Source organism: Tympanuchus pallidicinctus, unplaced genomic scaffold (assembly GCF_026119805.1).
Source record: "Tympanuchus pallidicinctus isolate F22 unplaced genomic scaffold, pur_lepc_1.0 scaffold28, whole genome shotgun sequence".
NCBI lineage: Eukaryota > Metazoa > Chordata > Aves > Galliformes > Phasianidae > Tympanuchus > Tympanuchus pallidicinctus.
The window spans coordinates 535018-551223 of record NW_026294745.1 but is presented as its reverse complement, the minus strand read 5'-3'; the positions used below and the strand labels follow the sequence as shown (position 1 = coordinate 551223).

At 57.7% G+C, this 16206-nt stretch overlaps 3 protein-coding genes across 5 annotated transcripts in view; 1 reads left to right on the top strand and 2 right to left on the bottom strand.

Moving 5' to 3' along the window:
* Positions 1-535: 535 nt before the first annotated feature.
* Positions 536-7500, bottom strand: TRPV4 (transient receptor potential cation channel subfamily V member 4). Its single transcript, XM_052691265.1, has 16 exons — positions 7283-7500; positions 6570-6919; positions 5794-5966; positions 5482-5634; positions 5122-5262; positions 4751-5049; positions 4162-4341; positions 3936-4094; positions 3773-3865; positions 3584-3657; positions 3328-3493; positions 3136-3202; positions 2713-3029; positions 2424-2551; positions 2156-2277; positions 536-2080 (listed from the first exon to the last, which is right to left on the bottom strand). Exons 2-16 carry the CDS (start codon positions 6911-6913, stop codon positions 1938-1940), a joined length of 2559 nt encoding a protein of 852 aa, XP_052547225.1. The 5' UTR covers positions 6914-6919; positions 7283-7500; the 3' UTR covers positions 536-1937.
* A 1649-nt stretch (positions 7501-9149) lies between these two features.
* Positions 9150-10958, bottom strand: GLTP (glycolipid transfer protein). The gene is made up of 5 exons (XM_052691289.1): positions 10807-10958; positions 10273-10334; positions 10046-10179; positions 9751-9901; positions 9150-9489 (listed from the first exon to the last, which is right to left on the bottom strand). Exons 1-5 carry the CDS (start codon positions 10907-10909, stop codon positions 9307-9309), a joined length of 633 nt encoding a protein of 210 aa, XP_052547249.1. The 5' UTR covers positions 10910-10958; the 3' UTR covers positions 9150-9306.
* Positions 10959-11979: 1021 nt separating this feature from the next.
* TCHP (trichoplein keratin filament binding) overlaps positions 11980-16206 on the top strand; it is an 8263-nt gene continuing 4036 nt past the window's right edge. The window contains exons 1-9 of one of the 3 annotated variants that reach the window (XM_052691276.1): positions 11980-12371; positions 12445-12501; positions 13354-13422; positions 13819-13992; positions 14386-14498; positions 14813-14879; positions 15171-15343; positions 15552-15633; positions 15859-16044. In XM_052691276.1, coding sequence (XP_052547236.1) covers positions 12015-12371; positions 12445-12501; positions 13354-13422; positions 13819-13992; positions 14386-14498; positions 14813-14879; positions 15171-15343; positions 15552-15633; positions 15859-16044 — 1278 coding nt within the window. In that variant the 5' untranslated portion in view covers positions 11980-12014. The remainder of the gene's footprint in view (positions 12372-12444; positions 12502-13353; positions 13423-13818; positions 13993-14385; positions 14499-14812; positions 14880-15170; positions 15344-15551; positions 15634-15858; positions 16045-16206) is intronic. The other 2 variants (XM_052691278.1, XM_052691279.1) reach the window with 2 other exon arrangements.

Here is a 16206-nt window from a genome sequence, read left to right as displayed (position 1 = left end):
ATCTTCCTATTAAAATAATCATCATAATTTTTGAGGCAGGCGCACGCCAGGCTGATATTAAACTTCGCAGCCGCCTTTGCTGGCTGAGAGCGAGGAGGAGAGACAGGCAATATAAATGGCACGGCTGCGAAAGGACTTAAAAAAACCCATCTCTCATTTTGATTGATATTAGCTTCACAAATTAAGCTTTAGATTTATCTAAAAATAAATTTGCTTCCTCGCTCCGCGTGCTGGATGACAAGTGCTTTTCTCTTCCCTTTGTTGGGTTTGTCATCGCCGGCACGGCAGCGTGGGAGGCGGGGGCTGCGCCCAGGGGGCTGCGGGGCACAGGGGGGTGGGCATGAGGCAAACACAAGTGTATGGGAACTGCTGAGTCCTGGCCTGAAACGCTGATTGAGCAGCTGGGGAAAGGACCAGGTCAGCCCTGGGAGCGCAGGTGGAGGCAATTCATGTGTGTGAGCAGAAGGGGTGGAGGCTGCCTGCACCTCTCAGACCTCATTTAAGGCTGACTGCCACTGGGGAAGGATCTCTTTCTGGAGATTCCCTTTTGGTGAAGCTTTTGTCTGTGAACCTGGAATCTTCTGATACAGGTGAGCAACCTTCTTCTCTTCCTTTATGGTACCTTCCTATGGTGCTTCTGTCATCACACCTTCGTTGTAGCTCCTTTCCCATTGCATTGGTCTGTCCAATTGCTACTCAAGCCCTGAGTCACCATCCATGGAAGGAGCACAGGGATGATCCTATGATGCCACCATCATGGCCACGGTGTCCCTGTCACCAGCACTATGGCTGTGGTGCCCACACTGACAGCACTGTAGCCACAGTGTCCCCATCACCACCATGGCTACAGTGTCCTGGTTGCTACCAAGGCATCATGGAGTGCATCTCATAGGAGCCTAGGCCTGCTCCTCACACAGCCCCTAAAATCACACAGCCCTTACGTGCACATCTCTGCACCTTTATGACTTGAGAATTTGCACAGGGAGAAGGAAATTGGTTTAATTCCCATTGCACTGAGAAATCCCAGCCTTGCAGCCAGGACAGCGGTGAAGCTGGGGTTGTGCTGGGCAGCATGCCTGCACGGCTGTGGGGATAGCAAAGTGCATCGTTCCCAAATACTGCCTGGCACAAAGGATGGAGCCTGCCTGCAGCTGCATCATCCCTGCAGCTCATCTTGTGATGCAGCCTGAGCCGAGAGCAGAACGCTCAGATCTTCCTAAGTAGTGATAATGAAACTTCTTCCCTCACCCTGGGGAAATACTTAAACCGCGGTACGAGAGATATATGTAAATCACATTTAAGCGGAGACTGCACGGTTAGAGCTGACGGCGAGCCATCGGGTTCGAAGATGGAGCGTCCCCTTTTCTGCTCCATCATTTGCTCGGCGAGCTGCGCTGCTGTGCCACCGTGTCATCAACCATCAGCGGCCGCCAAATCGGTGCTCCTGAGCCGTGCGCTCCTCCAACGCCGGGAGCGGCATTGAGCGGAGTGTGCTGCCCTCCGGTGGGAGCGCGGAGCTCTGCGAGAGGGGCTGTGCGCAAGGGGCCGGCACTGCGGAGCGGCACGGCAGGCACTGCGCAGCTCCCCCGTCCCTCCCGCAGCGACGTTCTCCCTGCTGAGCCCGCTCGACGACACGAGGCCGTGGTGGCTGCTCTTTATTACGAAATAAATAGTCGTATAAATCTTGTGCAAAACAAAACAACCCAAAACCTTGGGACAAAAGCCATTGGCCATGGTGGTTGGTGGCAGGGGAGCTCCCAGCACCCAGCTGCTGGCACAATGGAGACAATGGTGCAGGAAAGCAAAGCGGTGGCACCGGAGACACCAGAATTGCCAGGACTGGGAGCCCGATGGGCTGGGCACTGCAGGGATATTGGCTGCACAAATCCCTGAGGAACAGACACACGCTGGTGCTGTGGGGCCAGGCAGAGTCCATGCTAGAGCAGGGAGCTGGAGTTCTGCCCATGCCGTCGCTCCCGTGCCTCTGCTGTGCCCATGGTCCCCAATGGCACAACCACATCCTCTGTTGGGCAGCTCTTGTTGAGCTCCACCACACGTGGCACCACCGTTGACCATCGATCTGCAGAAATGGAACACTCAGAGCCCCCAGCCCCATACTCACCTGTGGGCCTGGGGCTGCCCCCACCCCGCTCACCTCTCCGCAGCCGCCCCACGGTGTGGGAGAAGCCGTAGTACTGGTATGTATCGCTCTTGCCCGGGTCCTCGCTGATGATGCCCAGGTTCTGGTTCCAGTGGGACCAGTTCACCTCATCCACCCTGCAGAGAGGGCAGAGCTCCATATCCCCTTGTCCTTGTGCCATCCCGATACTTGTGATGCGAACGATTTCACTCTAATTAGGCTTAATAAGATCCCAACCTCACCACACCTTTCGGATCATGATACTGCAGGTCACTGCTCTTACCTGAAGCACCAGCGGCGGTCGGGGGTCCCATCAGTGCCCTTCCCCACGGTCACCATCTCCCCAGAGCGGAATGCTCTCCGCAGGAAGAGAGGGAATGAGCGCTCGATGTCCAGGATGGTGGTGGCCCACTGCCAGGGACACCAGGGACCCTTCAGCCCCCTGGGGATGGAGGCATCAGGGTCCCTCGCCAAGGTGGTCATGCTCAGATGGAGGTTGGCATGGTGACCCCGTGGCGTGGTGACTCTATGGCATGGTGACCCCATGGAGCTTGGCACTCCCAATGCTGTACCTGCAACTTCCAGATGTGTTTGCTCTCCTTGGACACCTGGCCCACAGTCTCACCCATGAGGGCGATAAGCATGTTGAGGAGCAGCACGAAGGTGAGGATGATGTAGGTGACAAGCAGGATGATGAAGACGCCTGGGTACTTGGCGCTCTCCAGCATCTCCAGATCACCCATGCCAATGGTGAGCTTGAAGAGGTCAAGCAGGAAGGTGCTGAAGGTCTGACTGTCCCGGCACGAGGGGTAGGTGGGCAGCGTGCAGTTAGAGTGCTCCTCACTGCAGGACTCGCTGCTGGGACACGGGTTCAGGAGGGACACCAGTGCTGGGAGGAGGGACAGAGACAGAGTCTGCAGGGGCAGCACGAGGATAGAACACCATGCTGCCAGGCCTTCTTCTCCACTGCAGGAGGAGAGCCTCAGGAGCCCTACCTGAGGCATAGCCAATCATGAAGAGCAGATAGACGAGGAGGAAGCGGAACAAGTCTTTGAAGAGGATCTGCAAGTGACAGAGATGATGGCTTCGAGCCCCATGCTGAGGGCTGCAGCGGTCCCACAGGGAAAAGACCACTTGGGTAACCCAACCACCTTGGGGAAGACCAGGAGATCCCAACACTACTGCACCTTCTGGATCATGATGCTGTAGGTCCCTGTCAGCTTGAGCCCTCGCGTGAAGTAGAGTGCGTTCATCCAGCCCAGGACCAAAGCAAAGACCATGACAGCCAGGTAAGCTTCAACGCCGCCCAAGTACAGCCCTGCCGTGATGATCACCAGCACCGAGTAGATGAAGCTGCAGAAGGGCATAACTGCTGCCAATAACTGTCCCTTCAAGTGGAGGGTTGCTCCAACCCCAAGAGGTCCCCTGGGCATCCCTGCTTACTAGAGCAGCTGGAATGAGCCATCGATGAAGAATGAGTTCACACCTGGGCACTTCTTCATGAAGAGATCTTTGATCTGGAGAGAGAGGAGAGGTTGAAGAGGGGCTGGGTTCCAGTGTCTGGAGGGCACTGCAGTGGGACCGGTGCCTGGGGATATGGGGATATCACCACCCGCTCCTCACGGCACTGACATTGGAGAAGAAGAAGAGGATGCCGGTGAGGAGGGTGATGATCTCCCCGGCCAGCCGCAGGTAGTCGATGGTCGTAGTGTAAGGGTATGGCGGCTGTGGGGAGAGCACACATCATCAGCACAACCCCAAGCCCACGTTCTGCCCTGTGTTCCCTGGCACTCACAGGGCCATCCATGGGGCGGTAGTAGGCGATGAGAGTGAAGATGATCATGGCACAGAGGTAGGAGACCACGCTGATGTAGAAGGAGACGGCGCCGAACTTGCGCCACTTGTCGCGCAGCAGTTCGTTGATGGGCTCCACGGCCAACATCTCATGGCGGTTCTGTCGGGACGGGGGCAGCTCAGCGGGGAACCCAGCCCTGCGTCCCCATTCCCCGTTCCCTGCGCACCTCAATCTTGCTGTTGTAAACGAGGATCTCCAACACGGACACCTCCTCCCCACAGGTATCCAGTGAGGAGAGATCATAGAGTGAGGAGTAGACGGGGCCGTATGCCCAATCCTTGAACTTGCGTGAGAGGTGCCGGACGTCCTCATCTGCAATCTCCCGGCGGATGATGTGCTGGAAGATCTGATGGGGGGTCAGGGGGATGGATGGCCATGGGTTGCACCCATTTGTACCCGTGGCCACCCATCCTTGGGTGCTGGGATGCTGCAGCGATCCCCACATTGATGTAGTTTGTGTATTTTTAACCAGCCCACATCGTGATGGCGAGCAATGGAAAAGGACAGGAGGTAGAGCCACCGTCCCTGGAGGTGTTCAAGAAAAAGTTAGATAGATGTGGCACTGAGTGACATGATCTCAGTCACAGGCATGGCTTAATGGTTGGACTCAACGATCTTAGTGGTCTTTCCAACCTTAATGATTCTATGACAAGATGTGCCAAGGCCAGGGGTTAATTAGGGAAAGGATGGGATGCAGAGAGGGTTTAATTAGCCAAGTTTCCCAGAGCACATCACCAGCCCCAACATTGCCATACCCCGATCTTGCCGGTCTTGGCAGCCATCATGAGTGGAGAGAGGCCATCGTTGTTGAGCAGGGCCTCAAGGTTGGTGTCGGGGAATAGTTTGGCACACTTGATGAGGAGCAGGTCGTACATCTTGGTGACAAACTTGGTGTTCTCCCGGGTGTTGTCAGCGATGGCAACCAGAGCATGCAGCACGGTGTTGCCACGCGAGTCCTGGCGCCGCAGGTCTGCCTGCTTGTGCCCGTTCTCCGTCAGGTAGTGCACGATGTGGGGCTGGTTGGTGCAGGCAGCCAGTGAGAGGGGCAGCTCTCCTGCAGGGACAGCATACGATTGGGGACAGCCCTGGTGATGCGGCTGTGGGGCTGCCAGTCACCTCTGCTCACCAAAATAGAAGTAGCCGCCCTCATCCTTGGGCTGGAAGAAGCGACCACGGGCCTGGGCGTGCACATCGGCACCCTTCTCCACCAGCAGCTCCACGTAGTGCTTGCAGCGGCGCTCAATGGCGATGTGCAGCGCTGTCTGACCTGCATTGCATCCCTGTCACCGTGCTCCCCATCACACCCCAAGATGAAGACCCCTAGATTCCATACTGCCCCCCGCTTTGGTTCCTGAGACTCCCAAAAGCTCTCCATCCCCGCACATTCCTAAGCTTTGCTGGGGTCCTCCATCTTCCCCAGATCCCTACTGCTTTGGTCCTCAAACCTCTCCATGGTCCCCCCCCATGGTCCCCACACATCCCTTACCTCGGTAGTAGACATCACGGAAGGGCGAGTTGATGAACTCCCGCATGTTTCCCGTCTTCTCGGCGATGTCCAGGAGGACGGGGATGGTGTCATTTTGGCCTGCACTCAGGTTGAGCAGCGCCTTGGGCAGGCACGTCTTCCCTGTTGAGGGCTCTGGGAATGGAAGGTGTTGAGACCCTAACCCACCAAACACCCAGTGCCTCCTAGGTGCTGCCATTGGGGCTGTACATCTCTGTCCCTATGGGGACGTGGGGATTGCTGGTGGCTCTCCACGGCCATGGTACAGCAGGGCAGCCCACCACAGGTGCTCACCTCGGAACTCCTCATCCGTCAGACGCTTCTTGTGGGTGAGCAGGAAGGAAAGGAGACCCTCCAGGCCATCTGGGGACCCCCGGGAGACAATATCAAAGAGGATGGGTCTGTTGAACACCTTGAGGACAGGTGGTGGGTTGGGAGCCGGCCCTTTGGTGCCAGCCACCGGCTTCCTGCAACAGAACAGCACAGCTGCACGCTGGAGTCGATTCCTTCATCTGTGCCATCTAGGGTGCTCCTAGGGTCACCGCACAAAGCAGTCATGCAGCGATGATCCCAGCGGCACCCACGGGGCCAGGTGCTGCTGCGTTTTGTGGAACACCAGGGATGGGATGCAGCCCACAGGCACGCAGTGCCAACGGGTCCCCCCCAGGTGTCGGGCACAGACCGGCATTGTGCGTCCGGCTGCGGGCGGCCCCCCCCCCCCCCCGGCTCCGGTTTCCTGACGCAGCCCCAGGGCGGAGGCTCTCCTGAAAAGCCCTTTCATGCCAGGGCAGCCAGACGCCCGCACCGGAGGGAGCGGCCGCGGCACAGAGCCCTCTTTCACAGCATAGGGAAGGGAGGAGGCGGGAGGGGGGGGGACACACAACCCAGCCCCGTGGCACCGAGGGGCCGCAGCCCCACAGCATCGCAGTGTGTGTGTGGCACCCCAATTTCCATACCCACAGCGCGGCTGAAACCACTCACAGAGCCCTGGGGGGCTGTCCCCATCCCACCCCTTACCCAAAGCACTGCTCCCCATGGGCACCGGCGTCCCCACGTGCCCCCATACTCACTCCACGACCCTCCTGCGCCAGCGTTTGTTCTCGCTGGGGTGCTGCCTGTAGGTGCCGTAGTCGAAGAGGGAATCCATGGGGGCCTTCTTGGGTGCTGGGACCACCGACGACTCGTAGATGGTGGATTCCAGCAGCTCCATGGGTTTTGGGGGGCCTTTGCGGAATGCCCCGTGGAATTTCATCCGGAGGTTTTGCTTTCCATCCCCAGCACCGGGGGGACCCCGGGATGGCTCAGCAGGGGATGGGGTGTCCTCCACCTCAAACAGGTTGGCCAGTGAGGAGAGCGGGAAGGAGTCATCTCCCAGCGCATCCCCGGCATCACGGGGGTCTTCGGGGTCTGCCATACTCCCCTTTGAGAGCAGAGGGAACCTGGAGTCACTCCCCAACACCCTTCCCATCCTCCTCTATGAGCACCCTATGGCCATCCCCCACGGTGGGAGAAGGGTTACACCCTGACCCTGGCATCATTTGGTTCCCCCCAGCCCACTGACCCGGCACAGCACGAGGACACAGCCTGGCCAAGAGGCAAGTGGCACATGTAGTGCATTTCAACAAGGAATGATGAATTTCAATATGAAACCACGGAGGTTTTTGGGTTTTTTTTTTTAATAAGAAATGGATTTTGATAAGGAATTACGAATTTCGGTAGGAAATGATGGATTTTAATGAACACCCCTGGGCTCCCCCCAGCCCCACTCCCCACCAAAACGCACCGTGAGGTCCCAAAATGCTCAGCCCCAGCACTGCCTCTGCCTCCCAGCAGCACGCTCAGCCCTCGCCCTCAGCCCTATGGGGTTCAGAGACAGAAAAAGCACACGGGGAAACATATCATTTTCTGCAGTTCTGTATGACAAGCCACAACAGACCACGGGCAATGGGGGTTTTGCAGCCCAAGGAGGTGCAGCATTTCCTTCTAGCTGCCTTTCCTGCACGAAATTCCACGAGCACCTGCCAAAAGTGACCCCCATATCTCACCCACCCGACCCCGGGCAAACACAGGCTCTCTGCATGTTCCCAGCAGCCGACAGGGAACGCACAGATCAGGGAGCACCCAGCGTCTCTCTGCTGTGCTGCAAATCCCAGCCCAAACCACAGCAAAGCACGGCTTTGGAGAACAGCATAGAGGGCACAGCCCAAATATAGCCCCAGCTGCCAAACCCAGGGGCCGCCAGCACTGCAGGGAGGGGAATGAACTCCAGTGTGGGTCTGCCTCCAGCGCCTTGCAATTTTGCAGCGGATGGGTCTGGGCAGAGCAATGCATTGCAGCCCTACATCCTGCAGCCCCACGTCCTGCAGCCTTCAGGTGGGGGATTCCCCGTTGGCAGCACCCATGGGGATGCAGGAGCAGTCTGGCGTGTGTGACCCCAGCAGAGGGGACGTCACGCTGGGGGAACCACCTGGGCAGCACGCAAATGGAAATCAGGTTCCTGCCTCTTCCTGGAGGTTTGAACCGGTTTTTCATTGGACTTAACCCATAGCGGCACAAAGAGAGGTCATGCATCAATCCTGCGGCCATCAGCTGCAGCCCCACGCAGGAATGTGCCCATGGGATCACCGGCAATGGGGCAGAGCAGGTGGGGGAGGAAGCGTTGGGAAATGTCGGGCTCTGAACGGGGGCACTCCCACAGCACGGCCGCTGCCAGGAAAGGTGCTGTCAATCGGGTTGACTTTGGCTCTTTCAGTTATTTGGGTTTTGTTGGTTTTCAGACTTCCTCACCCCACGGAGGGAATGAGTCAATGCCTGGCTCAGCACGGCACGGCCCCGCTGCGGCCCCACAGCCCTCCTGAGCCCAACGCAGCCCCGCGCCCACCCCGGGGCGATGGCAGTGGTGACACTGGGACCTGCGGGTCACAGCGGGGCGGGCGGTGGCTTGCTGCCCCATTATCGGGCTGTGAAATCCGGCAGGAGGGAAGAGGGGAACACAGAGCCCACCCCAAGAGCCCGAGCGCCTTCCCAAAGCCAACAGCCCCCGCTAGGTCCACGCTCACCCTGGGCCCGGGGATACGATTTTCCGGCTGCCCTCTGCCTCCGGAACCCCCGCAGCTCACATCCCTGCCCGCTGCCCCCTCCCCACCCACCCTCATCCCCATCCCGGCCCCCTCCCGCCGCCCCCGGCCCCTACCCGTCCCGCCGCCCGTCCCGCGCAGCTCCCGCCGCTCCGCCGCCGCCGCGGGGCCCATCCCTGTGCCCGTCCCGCCCCGCTCCCCGCCCCAGGGCCGCCCCCCGGCGCAGCCCCCGCCCCGGTCCCGCACTACGCTTCAGGTTAAGGTGAAATTTATTGAGTTCTGCTTCCCGCTGGTGAAAGGTCCTTAAGGCATCCGGCAAACAGCGCTCGGAACATCCCGGCACCGCTTCCATCCGCGGCGCTGGAAAAGGTTGGGGGCACCGGCAAGGTCATCGCTTGGGTTCCTCTGTTCCTCCGCTGCGGGGTCAGAGCGGCGCTGGGTGCCCAGAGCTGCACGGCACAGCCAGGACTGGGGCAGCCCCAGAGCCCAGCAGCACCATCAGCCGCCCACCAAACGTCATTCCCTGCAACAGGTTCCCAGGAACAGCGGATTTTTCCTCTGTGGTACAAAAGCTTGGGAAATCCCGAGGTGCCCCCGGGGTACAATTGGTTTATTGCTATATTCTCGATAGAAAATTAATGATTCTTTTTAGAAAACGGGCTATCGGCTGCAGATCCAGAGCAGAATGGGATTTGCGGAGCGGTGCGGCCCGGCTGCTGTGCTGACCCCATCAGGCTTTGTAGCTCAGCTCGGCGTTCATCCGGGTGTACATCTCATAGATGGCATCCAGGATGGGCGTCACTCTCGTGACGAATTGGTGGATCTTCTCAATGCTCTCCTCCTCCTTCACCTCCCTGCCTTTCTCCAAAGCTTTGAGCAGATCTGACTTGTAGGGCAGCGCGTAGACTGAGCCCTGTGGGATGGGGTGAGAGCAGAGCTGAGCCCTGGCTGCGGGGATGCCCAAAACCCAATGAGATCCCCAGGTCCCCCTGCCCACCCCACACCAGGATGACCCCATCAGCAGCAGCGTCCCCTGCAAATATCTCCTTAGAGACACAGGCATGGTGCAGATGGGTCGATGGTCCGACTTGGTGATCTTGGAGGTACTTCCCAACTTTAATGATTCTATGACCCCGTGAAAAACTCCACAAAACAAGTCACCCCCGGCTCTCACCATGAAAAGCTTCTGCAGCATCCAGCCGTGGTACTTCTTGAGGGCAATCTCATAGGCTTTCATGGCATTGACACGGATGAGGTTGGGGTGCTCATCGTCCCGCTCGCCATCGGAGATGCTCTGCAGCAGCACCAGCATGAACTTCAGGCCCCTGTCGGGAGAGGAGGGCTGGTAGTGTGACGCCGAGCCTTGGAACCCCAAACCCGATGTGGGATGGCACTCTGAACCCAAGCCATACAAGACCCCCGACTCCACATCCCGGGCTGAGCCCAGGGGTGATGCACAAACGTGTCACCTCTTCAGCCACATCAGCGCCAGCGTTGCGCCCGTCTTGGGCCAGGCAGCACCGTGCATCTCCTTCTCCACCTCCAGGATGTTCTGCAGCGTTTTGAACTTGGTGGGGTTGGAGTCGTAAACAGCCCGGATTTTCTGCAAGGGTGCAGAGGCGTGGGGTCAGGGTGGGCACCCACAGCCAAGCCCCGGTCCCACAGCGGCGTGCGTGGGGTGGTGACCCCCTCGTACCTTGATGTTCCCTGCCAGATCAGCTTTGACGGGTGAGTACACGATGGGCGTCCCCAGGCAGTCTGCAGGGACACGGGGTTAGCGTGGGACCGCGCGGGGTTCGCCCCGTGCCCGGCTGTCCCCGTGCGGCGTACAATGCCGCATTGTGCAGCGCGGCGGCTCAGCCCCGTTCTGCCCCGTTCCATTCCGGGACACCGCCGGGGGGGGGTCGGGCCGTTTCCCAACGCTGCTGCTCGGCGGGTCGGACGGGATGGGGCGCCACGCCCGGCCCTGACGCAACTACGGTGCCGCCGGGCAGCGTCCCTCGGTGGGGCGGGGGAGCGGGGCGGGACCGGGGGCGGGATCGGGGGGTGCGGACCGGGACCGGGGGGATGGAACCCGGGGGGTGTGGGACCCAGGATGGGGTCCCGGCACCGGACAGGGCGGCCCGGTCCATGCGGGGGTTGGTAAGCTCCGTGCCCGTGGGTGGCAACATCCCGGTGCGGTCCGGTATCGGGTCCAGCAGGTGTCGCAGCCCCCTCGTCCCGCTCTTACCGAAAAAGGGCGGCAGGTGCGCCACGGCCTCCAGGAAAGGCAGCGTCTCGATCTGCTTGTCTGCCGGCAGCGGCCGGAACTCGTGCTCCAGCAGCAACGCCATGCCCGGCCCGGCCCGGCCCGCACCGACCCGGCACCGACCCGGCAGCGCGGCGCGCCGCGCCACGCCCCTCCTCGCGGCCGGCCAATGGCTGCGCACGACCCACCGACCTGGCCGCCAATCGGAACGAGAGGGCGGGACTTGTAGCAGTGAGTGGGCGGTGCTTAGCGGTGTCGTGGGCGTGGCTTATCGAGGTGAAGGGGCGGGGCTTGCGGTGCGCCGAGCCCCGGGAGCACGCGGTCCGCACCGGGACCCTCCGGGACCCCCGGGCCTCGCAGCTCCGGCTGAGGGAGCGGGCAGCTGGGCAGCCCTGTGCCCCTTGTGCACCCACTGTCCTCTACGCCCACACCCGTACAGCCGAGCCCCAAGCCAGGTGCTGTGATCGGGTGGTTCTGAATTATTTAGCAGAGGTGAAGGTTTCACGGTGGGCAGATGGCGCGGAGCTCGGTGACCCGGGCAGCAGCCAGGACTGAGCCTAGTTTAACAGCTCAGGCGGCCCAGGACCCATCCATGGCCTCTGGCACTTCCAGGATGGGGCACCCACAGCTCTGAGCTCTGAGCAGGGCCTCAGTGCCCTCTGAGCGAATAATTTCTTTCTCACATCCAACCTGTTTCTTTTCTTGTTGTTTAAAGCCGTTCTGCCCTGTCCTACCGTGATTAGGCTGCGTACAAAACCGCTCTCCTGTTTACAGCCACGGAGCTGCAGCCGGGACACGCCTGCCTCCAGCAGAGCCTACAGCAGAGCCTCCAGCAGGGCAGTTCCCAAAACTCAGACACGTACTGGGCGCTCTGGATGCACCGTGCAGAAGGAGGCACGGGGCAGCACCAGACCTCGTCCCCTCATAGTCAGCAACCAGAGGCCGTGCCCAGGGCCAGGCCGAGGAAACCCAAACCTTTCACCCGCCTGAAATATTCACAGCGCCATGAATACTTAAAGCCCGGGCTGTGCCACACGACGCGCGCTGACAGCAGCTCGGGTGTTGCGGCCCTTCCCGTGCGGCCTCTCCGTTCCGCGAAGCGCCGCCCCGATGCTTTTTGTCCCTCGGCGGCTCCCGTACCCGTTGCCACGGGGACGCGCGGCGGCCGTCGCGGCCTATAAGGGCGGGTCATGGCGCTGTGGCGGGCGACGCGTAGCCGGGCTCTGGAGCGGCGGCGGGAGCAGGAGGCGCAGAGCCGGCTGTGCTGGGAGAACTACAGCCGCTCGCTCGCCCGCGCCGCGATCTGCTGCTCCGCTCAGGCACGGTGGAGCGCGCCGCGGGGTGCGAGCGGCCCGAGCCCGGGGCGGCGGCAGGCGGCGGAGCGGCTGGAGCAGCTGGAGCAGCGCAGGGAGCGCCTGCAGGAGCTGCTGAGCGACGAGCGGGACGCGCTGGAGGCGGAGCTGCGGGCGGGCGGCGGGACGGAGCCGGAAGGGGAACGGGAGCGCTGCGCGGAGCTGAGGGCCGCCCGCGAGGAGCGCAGGAGGCGGGTAAGCGCCGCGGGGGGTGGTGCCGAGCCGGGCGGTGCGCGGTGCGTCCGCCGACATCGCTGTCTGCGTTCAGGTCGCCGAGCGATTGCTGCACCAGCACTGGAAGCAGAACTGCGCTGAGCTCCGGGAGGTGCGCGTTCGGAGTGAGCGAGTCACAGAACTGAGCGGGAGGAGACCTGAACGGCATCGCGACCGCAGGGACACCCACAGCTCCATCAGCGCTCACAGCCCCGTGCCCTGAGCGTGGCTGTCTGCGGGGATGGAGCACCACCACCTCTTTGGGCACCCTGTGCTGTGCCTCACTGCCCCGTTGTAAACAACTTCCTTATGTCCAGTCTAAACCTCCTCGCTTTCAGTTTGAAACCTTTTTTCTTCCAGCCCCTTGAGATGTTGAAGGGCCGCTCTCAGCTCTCTCCACAGCCCGTTCCTCTCCAGGCTGCACAGTCCCAGCTCTCCCTCCCTCCTCGTAGGGAGCTGTTCTGTCTGTCATTGTCTTGGCCCTCCTCTGGACGTGCTCCAACAGATCCGTATCTCTCCAGTACTGAGGACTCTACAGCAGTACTCCAAATTTAACTTGAGCGTCATCATATATCTGCTGTTGTAATTCACCCTGAGTCACAGCAGTCGCTACACCAAGATCTGACAAGCAGAGGGTGAAGAAGTAAAAAGGCCCAGCTGTAAGGGATCACCCCAAAGCAGATATTTCTCAGAGACTCAGAAATCTGATAGTGAAAGCAGATCTTCAGTGCCTGTGATGTAAAGACCATTGGTACTAACCTGTTTCCCACTCTGCTGACATGCTGCTCCAGCAGCTGGTTTCAGTATCACCACAGTGTCCCTGAACTGGTGCGTGACATCAGCCTGAGCTTGTGACCTCTGGGCGTTGGGGGCAGTGCAGAGAACAGGCTGTGGGGTTCCAGGCAGTCCTGGGTTCTGCTGGTGATAAGAAAGCCTCTGACAGCAGTGCTGCCTCTCTTTGCAGGTGGAGTCAGAGCTGCACAAGAAAAGCGTGGTGGAGTCCTGGGGTGAGCAGCTGAAGCAAAAGCAGCAGGTATGCTGGGGCTGCCTGAAACACGGGCTGCAAGAGGCTGGCCTTCCTGTGCTACCAGGGCTGGGGTGTGAGAGGAATGAGAGCTGGCTATTTGTTGTTCTCTTGTACTGAATAATGACTGAGTTTGCCTTGCTTGTTCTCACAGTGGTGGGAGGTTCTGCAGAATAGCAGGAGTTGTTGATGGGAAGGATGTTTTCAGTTAAGAGTTATTGTTCATATCCAGCAAGTATCTTGTCTCTGTAGTTTTGTTTAGTGCTTGTTCTCTTCCCTAGAATATCTTATTCAGTATTCTATATGTGTCGGCTTCCAGGAATCCAATTTGAGCATCTGAACCACAGGCTGTTTCTTTGAGTTTAGCCTAACCTTAAATGCAATGCTTTGTTTTGGCTCTATAAGCAAGGAGCAACAGAACGAGAAGAGAGAAAGCTTTGTGAAAATGAGTATGAAATTGCACAAAGGGAGGCTCTGGAAAGAATAAGACAAGAGGAAGAGAAACGTCGGCTGGAAAACAAGAAACAAGCAGAGATGTTGCTTCAACAGATAGAAGAACTGAAGTTACGGGAGGCAGAGGTAATTTTCAGCTTCTCCTCATGTAGGAAGGAAGTTCATTGCTTCACTTGGAAATGCAGCAACGTTGACCTGACCTCTTCCCTCCGGATTTCCCCTAGATTAAATTTGAAACACAGTCAGCTGTGACTTGCATTCTGTCAGTAATGTAGACCTCTCCATGAATGCAGGTGTGTGAGAGGTTCAGATGGAAGGCTTTTTCAGCTGAAGCTCCTCACCTTATCTCTTATGCTGTGAGCAAGAGATACACAAATGGTGTGGAGTATTTACCATAATTGTGAGTTTGACTGCTTGCAAAGGAACAGTGTGGTACAAACTCTGGTTCAAAGGCTCTCAGGGATGTCCTAGCTCCCTGAGCTTTCTTGGTTATTGATTTTCCCTTTTCAAAAACATTAGGCAACGAAGCTGAAGAAAGAACAAGAAAATTTATTAAAGCAGCAATGGGAGCTGGAAAGCTTAGAAGAAGAGAGAAAACAAATGGAAGAGCACCGGAAGAAGACTGAGCTTGGGTATGGGATCAGTGTAGCTCTAAGCAGTGATGAATAGAATCTCTGCCTATGACCATGATAGTTGCAGCAGGAGGAGATGTTTTAGATAGCAGGGGTGGGCAGTAAATACTTGTTTTTTTTGTTGGAAGTGCCCAGAACAGCTAATAAACATAAATGCATTGATGTCAATACTGCTTTTTGTTCAAGTTCAAGGTAGCAGGTATCTCTGTTGCCTCTCTATATTTTATTGTCATAAATATACTTTCTTGAATGCTGGTATATTATAAAACAGGGCTTTAGAGAGAGTCTGAATTTGTTTTGCTTTTCTCCTTCAGTCGCTTTCTGAGGCATCAGTGTGATGCCCAGTTGAAGAGACGAGCCCAGCAGATACAGGAGGAGCTGGTAAGAGGAAAACATCTTATGATTTACACACTATAGATACTGCATGCTGAAGGAACTTGTTCTTTGTATGTATGTGTGTGTCTGCCTCCAGTGCCTACAGATAAGCAGTTAGGAAGCCTCTTCTGGCTTATGAACAGGGCTGGAGTGAAAAGATCACAGTGAAGCTGGCAGTCAGCGCCTTTCTGAGCGCACACCCTACGTCACCAATGATTTGTACAGAGCACAGAAGTAGGCAGGCTGGAAGCCCGCTGGATGGTTGTTAATCTTCAGGTTTTTTTTTTTTCCCTCAAGGAAACAGACAGACAAATCTTATTAGCCCTCCTCGAGAAAGAGGAAGAGGATCAGCGCCGCCAGTCTGAGAGACGAGAGCGAGCTGTTGCAGATGCTGCCTGGATGAGACGTGTCATTGAGGAACAGCTCCAGTTAGAAAAAGAGAGGGAGGCAGAGCTGCAGATCATTTTTAGGTGTGTGTGCACCTCTGCTGTACGTCGCCTAAAGAGAATGTGTGTGCTGAATGTCCTTGCCTGTTTGGCAGAGCTCGTTGCTGTTTGTTAAATAGGTGGACGTTTAGAAGTGGACATCAGAAAAAGGTGCCTGGTTGGCCTTGCTGTTGTAGAAATGTGCCTGCAGGTAAGGAGTAACGTTAGAAAGGAACCTTTCTTTCACCTTTAGAGAAGAAGCTAGAAAAATGTGGGCGAAGAGGGAAGAACAATGGGAAAGAGAGAAGATGGCCAGAGATCGCCTGATGAATGAGGTGATGACTCTTTCTAATGAGGTGTCTCCTGGTTTGACAAAGCTGTTGTTCCAGCTGTGACCTTCCGACCTGCAGAGGGTCACAGCCTTCTGTGCTCGAGTCTTTCTGTTGGTCTGATAAACTTTTCTGAGAACTGTTTAACTGCCTACACTGAGATTTCCCCAGGCTTGCTTCTAAATCTGGCCTCTTCCTTCTCTACTCTCTTAATCCTCTCATTTCATACAGGTCCTTGCAGGCAGGCAGCGCCAGATCCAAGAGAAGATGGAGTTAAACAGACAGGCCCAAGAAGAGTCTATAAAGCACCGAGAGCAACTGATTAAAGAGCTTGAGGAGGCAAAAGAACTGACAAGGCGAGAGAAAGAGCAAGAGAAGGAACTGAAAACAGCTCGCAGACAGGAACTGGAAGCTCAGGTATAGCATGCTTTTCAGAGAGAGCAAAGTGTCGAAGATGCTGTTCAGAGCACTGACACAGCTGTTCCTTCTGCAAAGTGCATGGAAACGTGCCGTTGCAGAGACTTACTTGGCTTCTGAGCCATCAGTTGGGGACATTCCTGGTCCCAAGTGCACCATCAG